This window comes from Habropoda laboriosa, unplaced genomic scaffold, assembly GCF_001263275.1.
Source record: "Habropoda laboriosa isolate 0110345459 unplaced genomic scaffold, ASM126327v1 scaffold430, whole genome shotgun sequence".
Taxonomy (NCBI): Eukaryota; Metazoa; Arthropoda; class Insecta; order Hymenoptera; family Apidae; genus Habropoda; species Habropoda laboriosa.
Genome location: NW_017100565.1, coordinates 198067 through 213767, shown reverse-complemented (window position 1 = coordinate 213767; position 15701 = coordinate 198067). Strand labels below are relative to the sequence as shown.

Here is a 15701-nt window from a genome sequence, read left to right as displayed (position 1 = left end):
ATGTACATACAGGGTGTCTGTTTCATCTCAGTACAGTGAAATATCTTTTAAGAAAGTGATGTTAGGAAGAAAATGTTTTAACAAAAGTTGTTTGGTATGGAGGGGGACGTTATGTGGTATAATAATTTTTTTGTACCTGGTATAACGGGGGAGATTTCGAAATCAGTTTAATTTTTTTAAATGGAGTACTGTTGGATTACTTCTAACAACACCCTATGGAAATAAACAAGTGAGGACAAAAATGTCTCCGCGTTATTTTAAACAAAGGCACTAAGACTTCCACCAGATGTGTCTGGTGTCCGTCTTCGAGTCACGCACTGCATAATACGATACCATAATGTAAACAGTTCCTAGGTATAAGGGGACCGCAACTTTCCTTTTGGGTGCCCAGAAACAGTCCTTTAGAAGATTCAATAACGTAAAGACGTTTCCTCTGAGTCCGTCAATAAATAGCATATTACAAAGTTAAAAGACTATTTCTTTTCATAACCCATTTCCAATAAGTACAATATCGAGTACAATAATGGAGGACATGTGGAGGGGATACCCATATAAGGAAGTTTTCAATAATTCAAAATTGAACATATTGGTAGGTACTTATTGTACTCGTTGAACTCGTCTTAACACACACTATCATATTATGTATAAAAAAATATAGCATTAGATTTAAAAAAATTAAACTGACTTTGAAATCTCCCCCACCATACCCGGTACAAAAAAATGTTTATACCGCATAATTTTCCCCCCGGTACCAAACAACATTTTTTTCCTAACATCACTTCCTTGAAAGATATTTCACTGTATTGAGATAAAACAGACACCCTGTATAAGAAAACGTTAATTACAATATTTCATAACGTATGATAATTCAAAATTCAGATAACGAAATATTTTCTTGAGAATAAAAGTGTTCATACATTATCAATAATTAGACTTAATGTTTCATTAATATTTGATGTGTAAAATAACTTTCTTTATTCTCTTCAAGTACTTTCATCCCTTACAGCGTGTAGCCAATTTTGTTCTATTGATATTCCCAATATATTTGCATTTTTCAAAATGATTTTATCATTCTTTGGTAACTTCTTTAATTGCAACACATTTTTCGCTAACGACGGAGCCTCCATACCCAAACAGGAAACCTCGAAGGGAGAATAGAGGGGGAGTGGTTGGCGTAGCGCGCAAAGCCTCGGCTTGCTAAGCCGAAGGTCCCGGGTTCGATTCCCGTTTGGGTCCCTCAGTATTTTTCCGTCGGTTCTTACAAGTGGGGACTCGTCCGGGATGGAGGCATCTACGGCTGCACGAAGCCAGGATATGTGCGATGAAAACATGTCGAGGGTTGCACGTCTCCCAAAAATGCGTTGTTTCGGCTGTGTGCCACTGTGTGGGGGAGTGTGCCCGAAAGTGTTGCACTGAGGACATTCGAGGGCGAATATCAGTTCAGGATGGCCGAGTGTGTAGTATCGGGGGCCTCCATACCCAAATAGGAAACCTCGAAGGGAGAATACAGAGGGAGTGATTGGCGTAGCGCGCAAAGCCTCGGCTTGCTAAGCCGAAGGTCCCGGGTTCGATTCCCGTTGGGTCCTCAATATTTTTCCCTAGGTTCCTACAAATGGGGGCTCGTCCGGGATGGAGGCATCTACGGCTGTACGAAGCCAGGCGTTGTGAGATGAAAACATGTGAGAGGATTGCACGTCTCCCAAAAAGAGTTGAGGAACAGAGTTTCGGCTGCGAAGTGCCCACTGTGTGAGGGACTGTACCCAAAAGTGTTGAGTTGAGTTGTGTTGTGTTGCACTGAGGAAGGGCGAATGTCAGTTCAGGATGGCCGAGTGTAGTATCGGGGCCTCCATACCCAAATAGGAAACTAGCAAGGGACAATAGAGAGGGAGTGGTTTTGGCGTAGCGCGCAAAGCCTCGGCTTGCTAAGCCGAAGGTCCCGGGTTCGATTCCCGTTTGGGTCCCTCAATATTTTTCCGTCGTCGGTTCCTACAAATTGAATACGATATTTTTAATTAAATTAAGTAAAACAATTCAGACAGCAATTTAGAAGAAAGTGTGAATGTTTCCCTTTATCATAATTTATAAATTTACATGTTCGGCGTTAGCTCTAAGTATCAAAATATCATCAAGAATATTATCGGATAAGTCGTAGCGTAAATACAATATACCGGGTGTCCCAGCTGAAGGAGACCACTTAAATATCTTCTTTGCTTTATAATGATATATTGCTAAATGAAAATACCGGTACATTTACCTATATTTATCAGTCACTTTTTCGGTTTTCTTATTTTATTGCAATATACAGGGTGTCCTAGTTGAAGGAGGATACTTAAATATCTCCTTTTTTTTTAATATCGTGAAAAATGTAGCACGATTTAAATAATTCCCAAAGGGGAATATCATTTTTCGTTTACTCGTTTCATCGTCGTTTTTATTATGCAGATATTTTTTTCTATTGCATTTTGTAGCACACGAGAAAATACCTTCGAATATGCCTGAATGATGACTTTGAACATTAAAGGAACGATGAAAGGAACAAAACAAAAAACTGACAAAATGAGCAAACGCAAAACTTTCTTTGCAAATCATTTAAATCGTGCTACAAACATTTTTCACGACATTAAAAACAAAGGAGATATTTAAGTGACCTCCTTCAACTAGCACACCCTGTATATCGCAATAAAATAAGAAAACCGACAAAATGACTAGTAAACACAGGTAAATATACCGGTATTTTCATTTAGCGATATGATATCGTACCACTATTTTCGTACTTCAGTTTCTATAAGGATTACGAAGGCGCAATCGGAAAAAACAAACCCGATATAATACCGGTATTTTCTGATTCGGTGGAAGTCCCTGAAGATGACTCGACGTAACGCGTTAAGCGGGGCGCGTTTCCTTGGCGTAAGAAACAGGGGGATGATTATTCGATGGTAAATAGACGGACGACTTACAAGTCTCCAAAGAATGCTTACATCGACAAATCAGGTTAGCCCCGTCTTCTCTCTCTCTCTCTCTCTCTTCTCTTGATTTCCCGGCGTCTCTGTTGCCACTTATAAATAGCGCGGTCCAAAATTATCGGACACTTCGGCTAACAGTGCTGCAGAAAACGAGACAAGAAAAGTTCCACTGGCTGAGCTTTCGACTCGCGAGGGAAACGTATGGGGGTCGCTCAAGTTTTGCTTCAGCTTCAGCGAATAACAATAGTAGCTGCAGAAATGCTTCACGGTTGTTCAACGTGTGAAGAATTAATAAGTAGAATGTAACAAAGTAATGGTAAACAAATATTCTAATGGAAGTTTCTAACTTCATTTCGAAGTTCGAGCAAAATTGTCGATTTTCTTACGAGGGTCGTTTAATAAGCAAAGAAACAAATGGCTGGTGTTTTAGTATGGTTTATTCAGTGAATTTCACAATTTAACTATTTTTCGAGGTAATCCCTTGTTTCAATTTTGCTCTTGTTCCACCACTCGTTGAATAAAAATAAGAGGGAAATGGAAGCATAGAGAAAGAAGAGAAGATACGAAAATTTGTATTTTTGGCTTTAGTAATTTAGTAATTTTTTTTATTTAAAAGGGGACAGCAGGTTAAGTAAGTTTGGAAACACTGCATTAAACGTAGCCAAAATTTTAGCGAGCAAAGTTGTGTTATTTAACATGTCTAAATTTCTCTTGCAAAGAATTCTTTGTCTTGTTATTTCGGTCAGTTTTTACGTTTTCATTGCTGTCAAACTTGATTGCACAAAAATAAATCTGACGAGGCAAGATCTGGACTATGAGACAAATGTGGTATTTTTCCTAATTTTTTAATTTTTTGTACCTATACTGGAATTGTCAAACAGCTGTTTTAAATTGGCGACCGGGATGCCAATTTATGATTTTGAAAGTATTGATTTCTTACTTCGACATTTTTTGAACTAGAGGTTATTCACCCCTTGGAACCATTAAATTGCTTATAAAACTTTTCTCGCGTCACTACAGCTATAGAGTGACCTGTTTTACGTGGCCCACACTGTATATATTATATATATGCTCCTGGTGAATAAGTGACCACTTTTCTTCAGAAATAGCTGGCCAAAATTTGGTATCGTATTCTACTCTCCGTAAAGATGAAAAAGGGTGATATAAACTTAGGTCCGAAAACTCTTTTTCTTTTTCATTCGTTCGTTAGTACGTTTTCTTTTTAAACGATAGTCTTTTTTAACTCACTTGCAAAGATGGTACATTTAACTCCGTTCTTCGGCGATAAAATTATACTTAACAAGTTAAGCGCCATTTGTGTCCAAATGAATACAATACACTCTGATCTAATGGGCCACCTGTATTAGTTTGGATATTGTGTCTTTCATTCAAATTCAGCTACCTGTATTCTTAAACCTACGTAGAAAATTTGGGTCTTCGGCGACCCAAGTGAAATTTCACTCTTGTATTTCTTCGAAACGAATTTTTATTTTTATTGAAAAATGTTCGAAACTTTAACGAACAATTTTATAATGTAGTAGAGACTTTGATAAGTACTCCAGAATTTTTTCAGATTTTTTGAAAGCTTAAAACGGTAAAAAAATTAGACTCCAGTGGGAAACAATCTTTTCTGGGTCATTAATGACCCGAGCAAAATTTCACTCTTGTATTTCTTCGATTATTGAAAAGGTTTGAAATATTTGATTTAAGGAACGATTGTATAGTATAGTAGAGACTTTGATAAGTACTCCAGAATTTTTTTAGATTTTTTCAAAGCTTAAAACGGTAAAAAAATTAGACTCCAGTGGGAAACAATCTTTTCTGGGTCATTAATGACCCGAGCAAAATTTCACTCTTGTATTTCTTCGATTATTGAAAAGGTTTGAAATATTTGATTTAAGGAACGATTGTATAGTATAGTAGAGACTTTGATAAGTACTCCTGAATTTTTTCAGATTTTTTCAAAGCTTAAAACGGTAAAAAAATTAGACTCCAGTGGGAAACAATCTTTTCTGGGTCATTAATGACCCGAGCAAAATTCCACTCTTGTATTTCTTCGATTATTGAAAAACGTTTAAACATTTGACTTAACTAATAATTGCATAATGTAGCAGAGACTTCAATAAGTATCTCCGAATTTTTTCAGATTTTTTTAAAACCTAAAACAGTAAAAAAATTAGACTTGAACACAAACTACCCCGTTTGCCTAAGAAGGGTTAATTTTATTCCGATTTTAACAGACATTCTGTATGTACACGTTAGCTGCAAAAATACAAAATCACAGCGAAATTGTAAATTGCTCTTGGAAATAGTTCACTGAAGTTGTCTAATGTAGCAGAGACTTGGATAAGTACTCCAGAATTTTTTCAGATTTTTCGAAAGCTGAAAACAGTAAAAAATTTGGTCTTGGACAGAAACTACCTAGTTTGCTGATGGAGTGTGAAAAATGTGTGTGTCTACGAAGGGTTAAACATACAATTTTTATATATAATTATACGAGGAAAGGTTTCAGGATAGTCCAGTTGTCCAGAAAACCTTGGTGACTAGCAATTTTTTTTACCCACATCGACATATATAAAATAACAGATTTAACTTTTACGATACAAATTTATTCGTGCAAAATTCCGATTTGGAACAAGTACATAAAAAAAAATACATAAACGGTGTAAATGTGAAACTATTTAATTGAGAACATGAAACACACAGTGGCCAAAAGCGACAATTTTTTTTATACGATGGCGCTTAATGTGTTAAAGCTCTAGAAAATTTCGATTCAAAGAAATAAATACGTTTTGCTTTTCAAATCAATTATTTTACGGATTGTCAGATTATAATAGCGATCCTTCCATGTTTTCGCGGAAATATTTCAAAACAGATTGCAAATCTATGTTTTGTATGGAAATGCACTAGAGATTCATGAACCAGCTCTGTTTGCTAGCCGTGCAATACGTACGGAGAGTGCGCGGAATGATTTCTTCTTTCATCGTGGTATACATACTGCGCTGTTTGATCAAAGTTTGCTGCGTTCTCGTGACAACCTTCGTTCGATTTTCAAATCTACCTAAACATATCAATATTTTTTCCTTCAAACACTATTTTACCTTGTTTTTATTTTTTAAAAGTTTCGAAACACCTTTACAAGATTAAATCGAAATTTTCCCTTATTTCTCACATTGGAAATTTTAATAAAAGTGTGACGAAATTTTCAAATTTTAACAATGTTATTAAAAACAGAAGATTCGTTTTCAATTTAAAGGAAAAGTTTCTTTAAATTTTATATCATTTTCTCTCATTTTTGAAAATACTTTATCTGCTTATTTTTTGATAGTATTTCCGTGCAATTTGAAGAATTAAAACCCTTTTCTATATCAACGTAAACAGAAATGTGAAAATGTAGAAGTAGGAAGTAATTTGTGCAATGGAACACTCGAATTTGCGTGACTTGTATGAAAGCTAATAACGCAGAGAAAATTATTTCTTTGAGCTGGAAGGCAATTATGTGCATTTCATTTGCTGGTCTTGTGAAAAGCATCATGGACGAAAAGCAAAAAGAAAGTATTCAATTTTGTACTTTTTCAAAATGTACAAACGTGCTTGAAATATGACACGACGAAATGTGGCACCTCTTTAAACCACAAAATTATTCGTTTGTTTTTATTTTTATAAAAAAGTAATTAGTAACGATATATGTTTGGATAAATTCACGTAGAAATGTTTGCAAGAAAACTGAGTAAACGTGTAATAGAACATTTTAAAATACAATGTCCCAACACAATTTTTCCAAAAAATGCTTACATTGATATGATATTAAAATCAAAAACATTTACCAATTTTAGATACTACTATATATACAGGGTGTCCTAGAGTTTTTCGTACAAACTTCGCCAGTGTGTTTTATAGGTAAAAATGAAATTAAAATATCGTGTAACAAAAGGTCCATAAATGTTTCATTGCAAAGTTATAACAAAAATATGAAACACGAGGGATACGATAATACTATTTCTCTTATTGTTAGTTCAGTACCTGAATCACCTGACCTTACGTCTTTAAATTTTTACTTATGGAAGATGATAAAAGAAAAAGTTCACAATACAGAAGTATATGCTCAAAATGAATTGAGAGAATCAACGTTGCATTTGACGAAATTCAATTTACAATAAATTCAATAATACGTCAATATCGAGCTTGTATCAATAAAAACGGGCAACACTCCAAAATATTGTACAAACTTGGGCATAACGTTTATTTCACATTCCATAATTTTTGTTATACCTTTTTAGTAAAAAATTTGTGGACCTTTTGTTGCATGAAATTTTAGTCTTATTTTTACCTGTAGAACACACTGGTGAAGTTTCTACGGAAAAATCTAGGACACCCTGTATATTAGAAATTGTACAAATATAACCTGCAGATACTTGTTTAACTTGTTTTTTAAATTTTCCAATCATTTTAGAACTATAAACGTATTATGTTATACAAGACAAACGAGACAGCTAGTAATATCAAATGAATTAACCCTTTTGCTACTCAAGATAAGTGCAATGATCCATTAAAATGTTGTAAAACAATTTTTAATTTCATTTTAATATCTTTCAATTTAATTTTTAGTATCTTTTTGTTGCACGAAATTTTAGTCTTATTTTTACCTGTAGAACACTGACCAAGTTTGTACGGAAAACTCTAGGACACCCTGTATAATGAGATACTACATATATAATCCTCATATAATAATGCATCGTGTTATTAATCGGAAACCGTAGGTTAGGAATACAGACGGAACAATATAAAACAACATTTTCAGTAGATTGCAAAGTGATTGAATATTGAATATCATTAGAGGAAAACAGCTGCGTTTGTTTCCAAGAATGACACGGTGATTCCACGTAAATCCGCGTAATTTGAAAGCGACGTCGTTAGAAACGGTAAAAAAACCGAGCACAAATTCATCGACCAAAAGAACATGCGAAAATCCCAGATAAAATAGATGCGTAAAGCAGTCACGTGTGCATAATATACAATCGTACGAAAGAATAATTTAATGAGTTTAGTGCCGCGTGGGTCATCGGTGACCCACGCTGGACTATCCGTTCAGACCGTATGAAAAAAAAAAAAAAATGGTGGAATGTTTCGCAGTATCATTTAACTGGTACGTAATTATCAAGTATAGTGCGATCATTATACCGTGGGTCACCGATGACCCACGCGAAATAATGGTATACTTTCAATTTTCTAGCGAATCTTTCAATTTATGGCGTGTACTGCTATTGAAAAATAGCACAAAATGAATGCAAGTGCGTGGGTCACCGATGACCCACGCTAGACTATCCACTCAGGCCGTATAAAAAGAAAGATTATCATGAAATGTTTCGCGATATCATTTAACTAGTACGTAATTATCAAGTATAGTGCGATCATTATACCGTGGGTCATCGGTGACCCACGCGAAATTTTGGTATGTTTTCAATTTGATAGAGAATCCTTCAATACTGTTCTTGAAAAATAACATACAAAATGAATGCGACAGCGTGGGTCACCGGTGACCCACGCGGAACAGCGCTTCGTTTTCAATTCGATAAGGAATCTTTCAATTTGTGGCGTACTGCTGTTGAAAACCAACATACAAAATGAATGCGATAGCGTGGGTCATCGGTGACCCACGCGGCTTGAATAGAAAGTCGCGTGAAATTGACGCGGCACTCCACGTGTTAATCGAGACAAAATACAGTAGAGCGTCAATTATCCGAACGAATTGAGACCAGGGTGGTTTGGAAAAGCGAATTCTTCGGATAATCGAACAATTCGAATAATTAAACATGCATGAACTTACCCGATTTACAACTGTAGGAATTAAGCTTGAAAGTAGTTACGGAATGGAACAGTTACAGCTGTAATTTGAAATGTGATATATATTACGCAAAATATTAATCAATTTTTGAAGAAATGCTTTCCAGTAACAATATATAATACATTTATTACATACATACGGTTAATTTTTTTTTTAACCATCGAAGCTCATTCTAAGGTTCCGTTTCCAAGAATTGGCGAGGACTGGTTAGCATAACTGACGCTCTACTGTACTACAATAAATACTTAAAACGAGAAAGAAAACGTTTATTACAAAGATGACGCGCACACAACATATCTAATTGCACTTAGGGTAAAATTGCCTAATATCAGACTCCAACTTATCTCCGTTACGGAACTCTTGAATGTCGCAGAGATGCTGTTTGGTTTCCTAATTAACCGCGTTTATTCTCAAATTAAATATCAAACTTGATTAAAATCAATTAAGCGCCTTGAGCAAGCATATTTGTGCGATACGTTGCAGAAAGTTTTTCAAGTGGTTCGATTAAATTACAAATACCTCCAAAATAGTAGATGTATAATCATTTTCATGAATACTGCTGTGTAATGCATGCAACGGAGTTTAAGGTTTACTAGTTGTGTATCACTAAATAATGAAGACTTAACCTCGAAGCTACTTAATAGTTATCATGTCATTGTTTCCAAATATGAGATCCTAGGAAATTCCTGTTACAAGAAGTGTCTCATATTAGGTACCCAATTTTGTTTTAGCGTGTAAAGTGTTACCAGTGGGCCCACGAAGACAGAAGAAATAAGTTTCAGGAACAAACTGCGTCTCATGTTGGGAACCCATTTTTTAAATCTGTGCATTTGTATAATTTTCGCTTTCATTTTATTACGAAGGAAGCAAATTTTCTTTACTCTACTTTCCAGTAGGTTACAAAAGAATACGTATCGAATTTTAGTAAAGGTACTCTTAGTCGAGAGTTGTGACGTTTTTAAGAAATAGGTCTAATATTAGGCAACTTTGCCCCGCTATTCGTATTCTCTAAATTTCTTTCTTCGTTATCCAATTGTAACATTGTCGCATAATATCACTTTATGACAGCCGTTTGAAAATTTCAATGGCCCTTAACCGGCTCTGAATAATTCCCGATCGACCTAATGGCGAACAAGAACGTCGTTTAACGAGTTTCATTACTTATAAATGGAAATCCAATCCGAGGAAAGTCTTATTCGCGTACAAATGACGACCGAGTGATCTGAACTGTTGAACTCGGCTCCTTCCGCTTACGTAATGTAATTCTCGCATAAATCCGCATATATGACCTTTCAGGCCTTGAATATTAAGCGTTGTGGTAATTACGCATCGAACGTGTACGTCTGTCGTTTTCGTTCGACCCGTTTAACCGTTTGCCTGTACTACCATATCGATGATAATGCCTGCAACACGATTCACCTTAAAACTTCTCACTTCAATTTCTCCCGAAGACTTCGATTCTTCTTCCTTTACATCGCTGTTGAATAACAGAGGATGTTATTAGGTCATCCCATAAGTTTCTGTCTAATTTTATAATTTAGATCGATATTTCCAACGGACCTTTAAATTTGATAAAAAAAGAAACCTTAGTTCCACAACTGTTTTCTATTTCTTTTGGTAAGACCATTATGTCGTCGATATAGAATCCATTTTCTTGGATTCTCGTTGAAACATTTTTCCTGATGACCCAATATTTAAAAAAAATATTGATCTTCTTTGGAAAAACACGTTTTTTGTAACTAACTCGCGTTGAAATTGAAGAAATTTCGTGAACAGAAATTCACGGATTTTTAAATGAAAAAAATCAGAGAGAAATTTTCATTGTCTTGTTAAGCTCGTGTGAGAATCCTCAGAACTGGAATTCCGCGATTGTTTCATTGATTCTTAATTAATGAAAACGGAAGTACACTGGTCTCAATTTTAATCCTTAAAAACTACAATTAGTTGAATAAATAATACATGAATTATTAAAATATTTTTATGTTTATGTATTGTTGTAAACTAATTGAGAAACCCAGTGCCACGGTAATAGCACTGTGAGATATTGATACTTTTACAAAAACTAGTATTCCAATAAAAATTGCCTGATTAAGACTGCTATTTCTTTATTTAAACTTATTAATATGAAGTTAATGCGCCTGAAAAAACGTTTTATTTTTATTTTACCTTCTGTACGCTTAAATCTGAAAATTGGCTCAAAAACGAAGCTTCACAAAAACTGTTCTTATTGCAAAATATTTTATTTGCAACTATTTCACTTGCAAAACCGCACGTTTTTCTACATTTCACTTGCATCGAGAAGCGTCTAGGTAAATTGTGAAAGTGAAACCAGATTTTTCAACATTTTCTTCCACCGAACCCCACAGTTGACCTAAAAATTTGTCAACACAGAATCGAGTGGAAAATATTCAGTTATTTTATATAATCAACGTGACGGCGAAATAATCGTATGAATATTCTTATCGTGCCTCGAGTCTATGACGTTACACACTTGTTTGTTTCATCGTTATATTTGCGACATATTTTAATGAGAACGGGCACCGAGAAATAGTAAATGATGCCCTATATGTACGTTCTACATTTCTATACTCAATTCACTCTCTACACTTGTTAACCAAGTTACAAAATAATATACAACGTCTGCTTACTATCAGCTATCGATAGAAACATCATATTTCGTCGAATAGCAAATGAAAAATTACAATACGCCAAGTGTTTTCCACAACAGATCCAGAAAAAAGAAGGTAAACTGAAAAATAAACGTATTATCCAACAGTGAACAAACGCAAGAGAGAAAAATGACACACGATTATTTATCGTTATTTCCAGAATACGCTGACAAATTTTTTCTTACGTGTTTCCTGATATTCCCCGAACTTCGCCGTTCGTAAACCATTGCACATTTTCCTAATACCCTATTCATCACACGTGATTCACGACAATGTACACGGCAGAAAAGATTCTCGGAACAATCTAGTTGATTCGCGTGCAGTATCTGAAAAGAGTCGCGGGATCTGTTTGTGAATCACGCCTGTCGATGGATGATATTCCCTTATTTCCATGCACGCCGCGCCCGTACCACTCCGCGGTAGTAAAACTCGCCATTGCTACCTGTTTATTCATACACCTCGGCGTGTTACATCCAGCAATTTACCCGTTCTCTTCGTTATCAATCCTCGTGACAACGTTTAAATACATATTACGAGAAAATGAAAATTTGCGACGCAGAAATTTGTTCACCTGAAATTAGTATCGTTACCCTTTCCGTTCTTCCAGAGACTCACACTGTGGCGATGACAGATCCGCAGTTGGCGAACAACAACAACAACAACAACAACAATAACAACAACAACAACAACGATGGCGAGCCAAAGTACCTGCATAAAAAGTTCAAGAAGATGGCGACGACCGAGGTTGCGCCTAAGGTGGAGCCAAAGAAGGACGCCGGTGTGGCTAGCAACGGTTCTCCAGAGCCGGCTAAAAAGAAGGACTCGACCAAGGAGTCCAGAGAGTCGCCGAAAGATCCAATCAAGGTCGAGGCCTCACCGGAACCCGTGGACGGAGAGCCGACCGAGCCGAGGAAAAGCGGCAACGTGTGTCCTTATTGCAGGCTATCGTGCGCGAAGCCGAGCGTCCTGCAAAAACACATCAGAGCTCACACCAATGAGAGGCCGTTCCCTTGCGTGCCTTGCGGCTTCGCGTTCAAGACCAAATCGAATCTCTACAAACACCGTAGATCCCGTGCTCACGCCCTCAAGATGGAGGGTGGCGACGCAAGCAAGGTACGTTTGTCCTGATTTTTTTTTTTTTTTCGATATACAGGGTGGTACGTTGTAGATGGAACGAGTGACATGTTTTGTTTTGTGATTGCAATTGGAAATGGGAATGTTGGAGAATAGGGATTGTTCAAGAAAGAGTAGATTTTTAGGGCTATGTGTTGTGGTAATTTGGATGTTGGTACACTTCATTTGTGAAGTGTAAATGTAATTGACTCTTCGTAGGCAGTCTGGGTCTTGGACGACCCAAGTGAAATTTTACGAATTTTGATTTTTATTGGAAAAAGTTTGAAATGTTTGATATACGAAGGATTGTGTAATGTAGTAGAGACTTTGATGAGTACTTGAGAATTTTTTCAGATTTTTTCAAAGCTTGAAAGAGTAAAAACATTAGGCTCCAGTGGGAAACAATCTTTTCCGGGTCATTAATGACCCAAGCAAAATTTCACTCTTGTATCTCTTCGATTATTGAAAAGGTTTGAGATATTTGATTTAAAGAACGATTGCATAGTGTGGTAGAGACTTTGATAAGTACCCTAGAATTGTTTCTGATTTTTTAAAAGCCTAAAACAGTGAAAAAATTAGACTTACCTACGGAGTGTGAGAAAATAAGTTTACCTACAGAGGGTTAATGTAGGAAAAGTAAAAAAGAATATATACAGAGTGTCTAATTTTAATCTATAAATGCAAATTACTCGTAAACTACCCGCTGTATGAAAAATGGTTCAGAGAGAAATTGAGTTTTTCGTTATTCTCATAGCTGTGGTAATTAAAAATTAATATACCATTCCATTTAAAAAAAAATTGAGGTTGCATACTTTCCACCAATAGCAAACTCACTCCCACAACTTCTTGTACTGTAAAATGATAGCCTCTCTGCTCCATTTAACGCTTCAAAATTTCAAATCGATATCTACAATGGTTTCGGAGAAAACAGTTTGTAACACTTTATGTGAGACACCCTGTATATACACTTGCAACACTGACCGCACCTCGCAGGTCAGTTTCCTCTCGAACTGTTCTTTAGGGACTGATTTTCCCAAGGGAAAACACGCATTTTCGCCCTTCGCATTCACACATACACACACTCATAGTTTCTTAAAACTAAGCAGAATTTTTACAAGCTTAAACATAACTCACAATCTTCTTTTTTTTTTATACTTTATGAGATTTGTACAGCTTACATGTGCAAATAGCGTACATTACTACATTGTTCTAAAAATTTGGTCAATATTCCAGCCGCTGGATTAGGTACATAAGATACCGAGGAAAGTTTTGTAAGAGAATTGCACGGTTCAATTTATTAGAGTAAACCACTTCGCCAATAACCAAACCCTATTTACGACAAACTGAATCTAGGTCTGAACTAAATTTAACATTTCATGTGAGATTAAAAATTTAATGGTGAAGATGGTCAGAACACATAACCTAAACATACCTGGCCATAGTATAATACTTTTTTCGCAAGTGCAACGATGCATGTGCATTTTATAGTTGCACTATTTTTTTCTACAGTCCTAATCTTCTCATCACTCTGCGTAAAAAAATATTAGAGTAAAGTGGTCGAAAAATGATTAATTCCTGAAATATTTATTACGCCCAGCATATGGGTCACGCAGTATGATAAAGATTACTGTTATCAGTTTTGTAGAACAAGGTGTACAAAATATAAAGTAACCATTGATTTTTAGATTTAGTAAAAAGTGAATGACCCACAATCAAAATATATTGAATAATTTAATTTAATTAATATAATTAATTTTTCTACGTTAAAATTTTCATTTTTAAATATATTTAAAATACCTCAAGGACTAATTATTGTAAAATGCACATGCATCGTTGCACCTGCGAAAATAAATATTGTCCTGAAAATGTACTCCTCTTTGAACATTTTATTTTAATTGCAATCAGAAAAATGGGATGATTTGTTTCATTTGCATGGACCATCATGTATGTATACTCTTGTCTAATTGTTAGATCTTGGTAAAATTTTTGTTCAGATATTAACTTTCCGTTATAAAAGTATCGAAATTTTGCGAAATATTGGCTGTAATTGGCAAAATATTGGCAATACAGGTATTTCCAAGTAAATTGTATTTAATAGGAATTTTTTAGACTGGAAATATTTCGGATTTTGCAATGTTGTTATTTAAGTGGCTCTTTTACAACAAAATTGTTACTCGAAGACGAGACGCAACTGTCTATTGTTCTTGCAAATTTCGAAGAAAATACTCGATTGTTCATTTCGTGGACTGCTTTATGCTCTACATTCATCTTTCACAATAAAACCGCAAAAACATTTCGAAATATGTAACGGTTATTTGTTTAAATAAAGTTCTACCTCAAAATTGCAATTTCCGTCTAAACATCGAGTATTCTTAATTTTCAGTTTTCACGCACTTCTACTTTTTAATAAAATTTTAGTAGCAGAACGGTATAATTAAAAAACGGTATATTTTAAATTGCTCATGAAACTTACATTATGACAGCACATGCAGGGAATTTTGTAAAAGGCACAATAAACAAAGAAAAAAGAAAAAAAGTTAAAATCGTGAATCTTTTATGCTGTACCATGTGTAACATACATTTGTCCTTAAATTTACCAAGTGACCGGTAACTTATGGACAAGAGTCGACTCTATGAATTCCGCATTTACGAGACACGAGACCTCAAATAACACGTTCTGCGTATTTGTAACATGTCGACGAAATGCAATTTGGGATTTCCAGTACAGCTTTAAAGTTAGACAAAACAAATTGTAATAAAATGTTCAGTCACGATAACAAGACAGCGATTATGTTAACTTTTGCATGTTTTCACTTTGTTCCGTCAGAAAACTCGGCTGAACTTCTTTACCTTTGGTGCATTTCAGCGAAAAGAATCACGACGATTGTCAGCTTATGACACACAAATATGAACTAAATTATATCAATAGAAGAGGGCCGGCGGTAGAGTGCTTGGCACCTTTATGCAAGAATTTTTATGGCGTCCTAGAATTATTAGAATGTTTAGCATTAACTCTTTGCGGTCGGAATAGTCCAGTTAATCCGTACTCATCTGGCCACTGTTGGGCAGTACCGTGTAATTTCCCTTTATTTCAATATTTTATAATATTAA

General features: G+C 35.4%; 1 protein-coding gene across 1 annotated transcript in view; it reads left to right on the top strand.

The window, feature by feature from the left end:
* The window catches only part of LOC108576626, an 89227-nt gene that overhangs the window by 52791 nt on the left and 20735 nt on the right, over nucleotides 1-15701 (top strand). The window contains exon 2 of the mRNA XM_017939649.1: nucleotides 12085-12590. Coding sequence (XP_017795138.1) covers nucleotides 12085-12590 — 506 coding nt within the window. The remainder of the gene's footprint in view (nucleotides 1-12084; nucleotides 12591-15701) is intronic.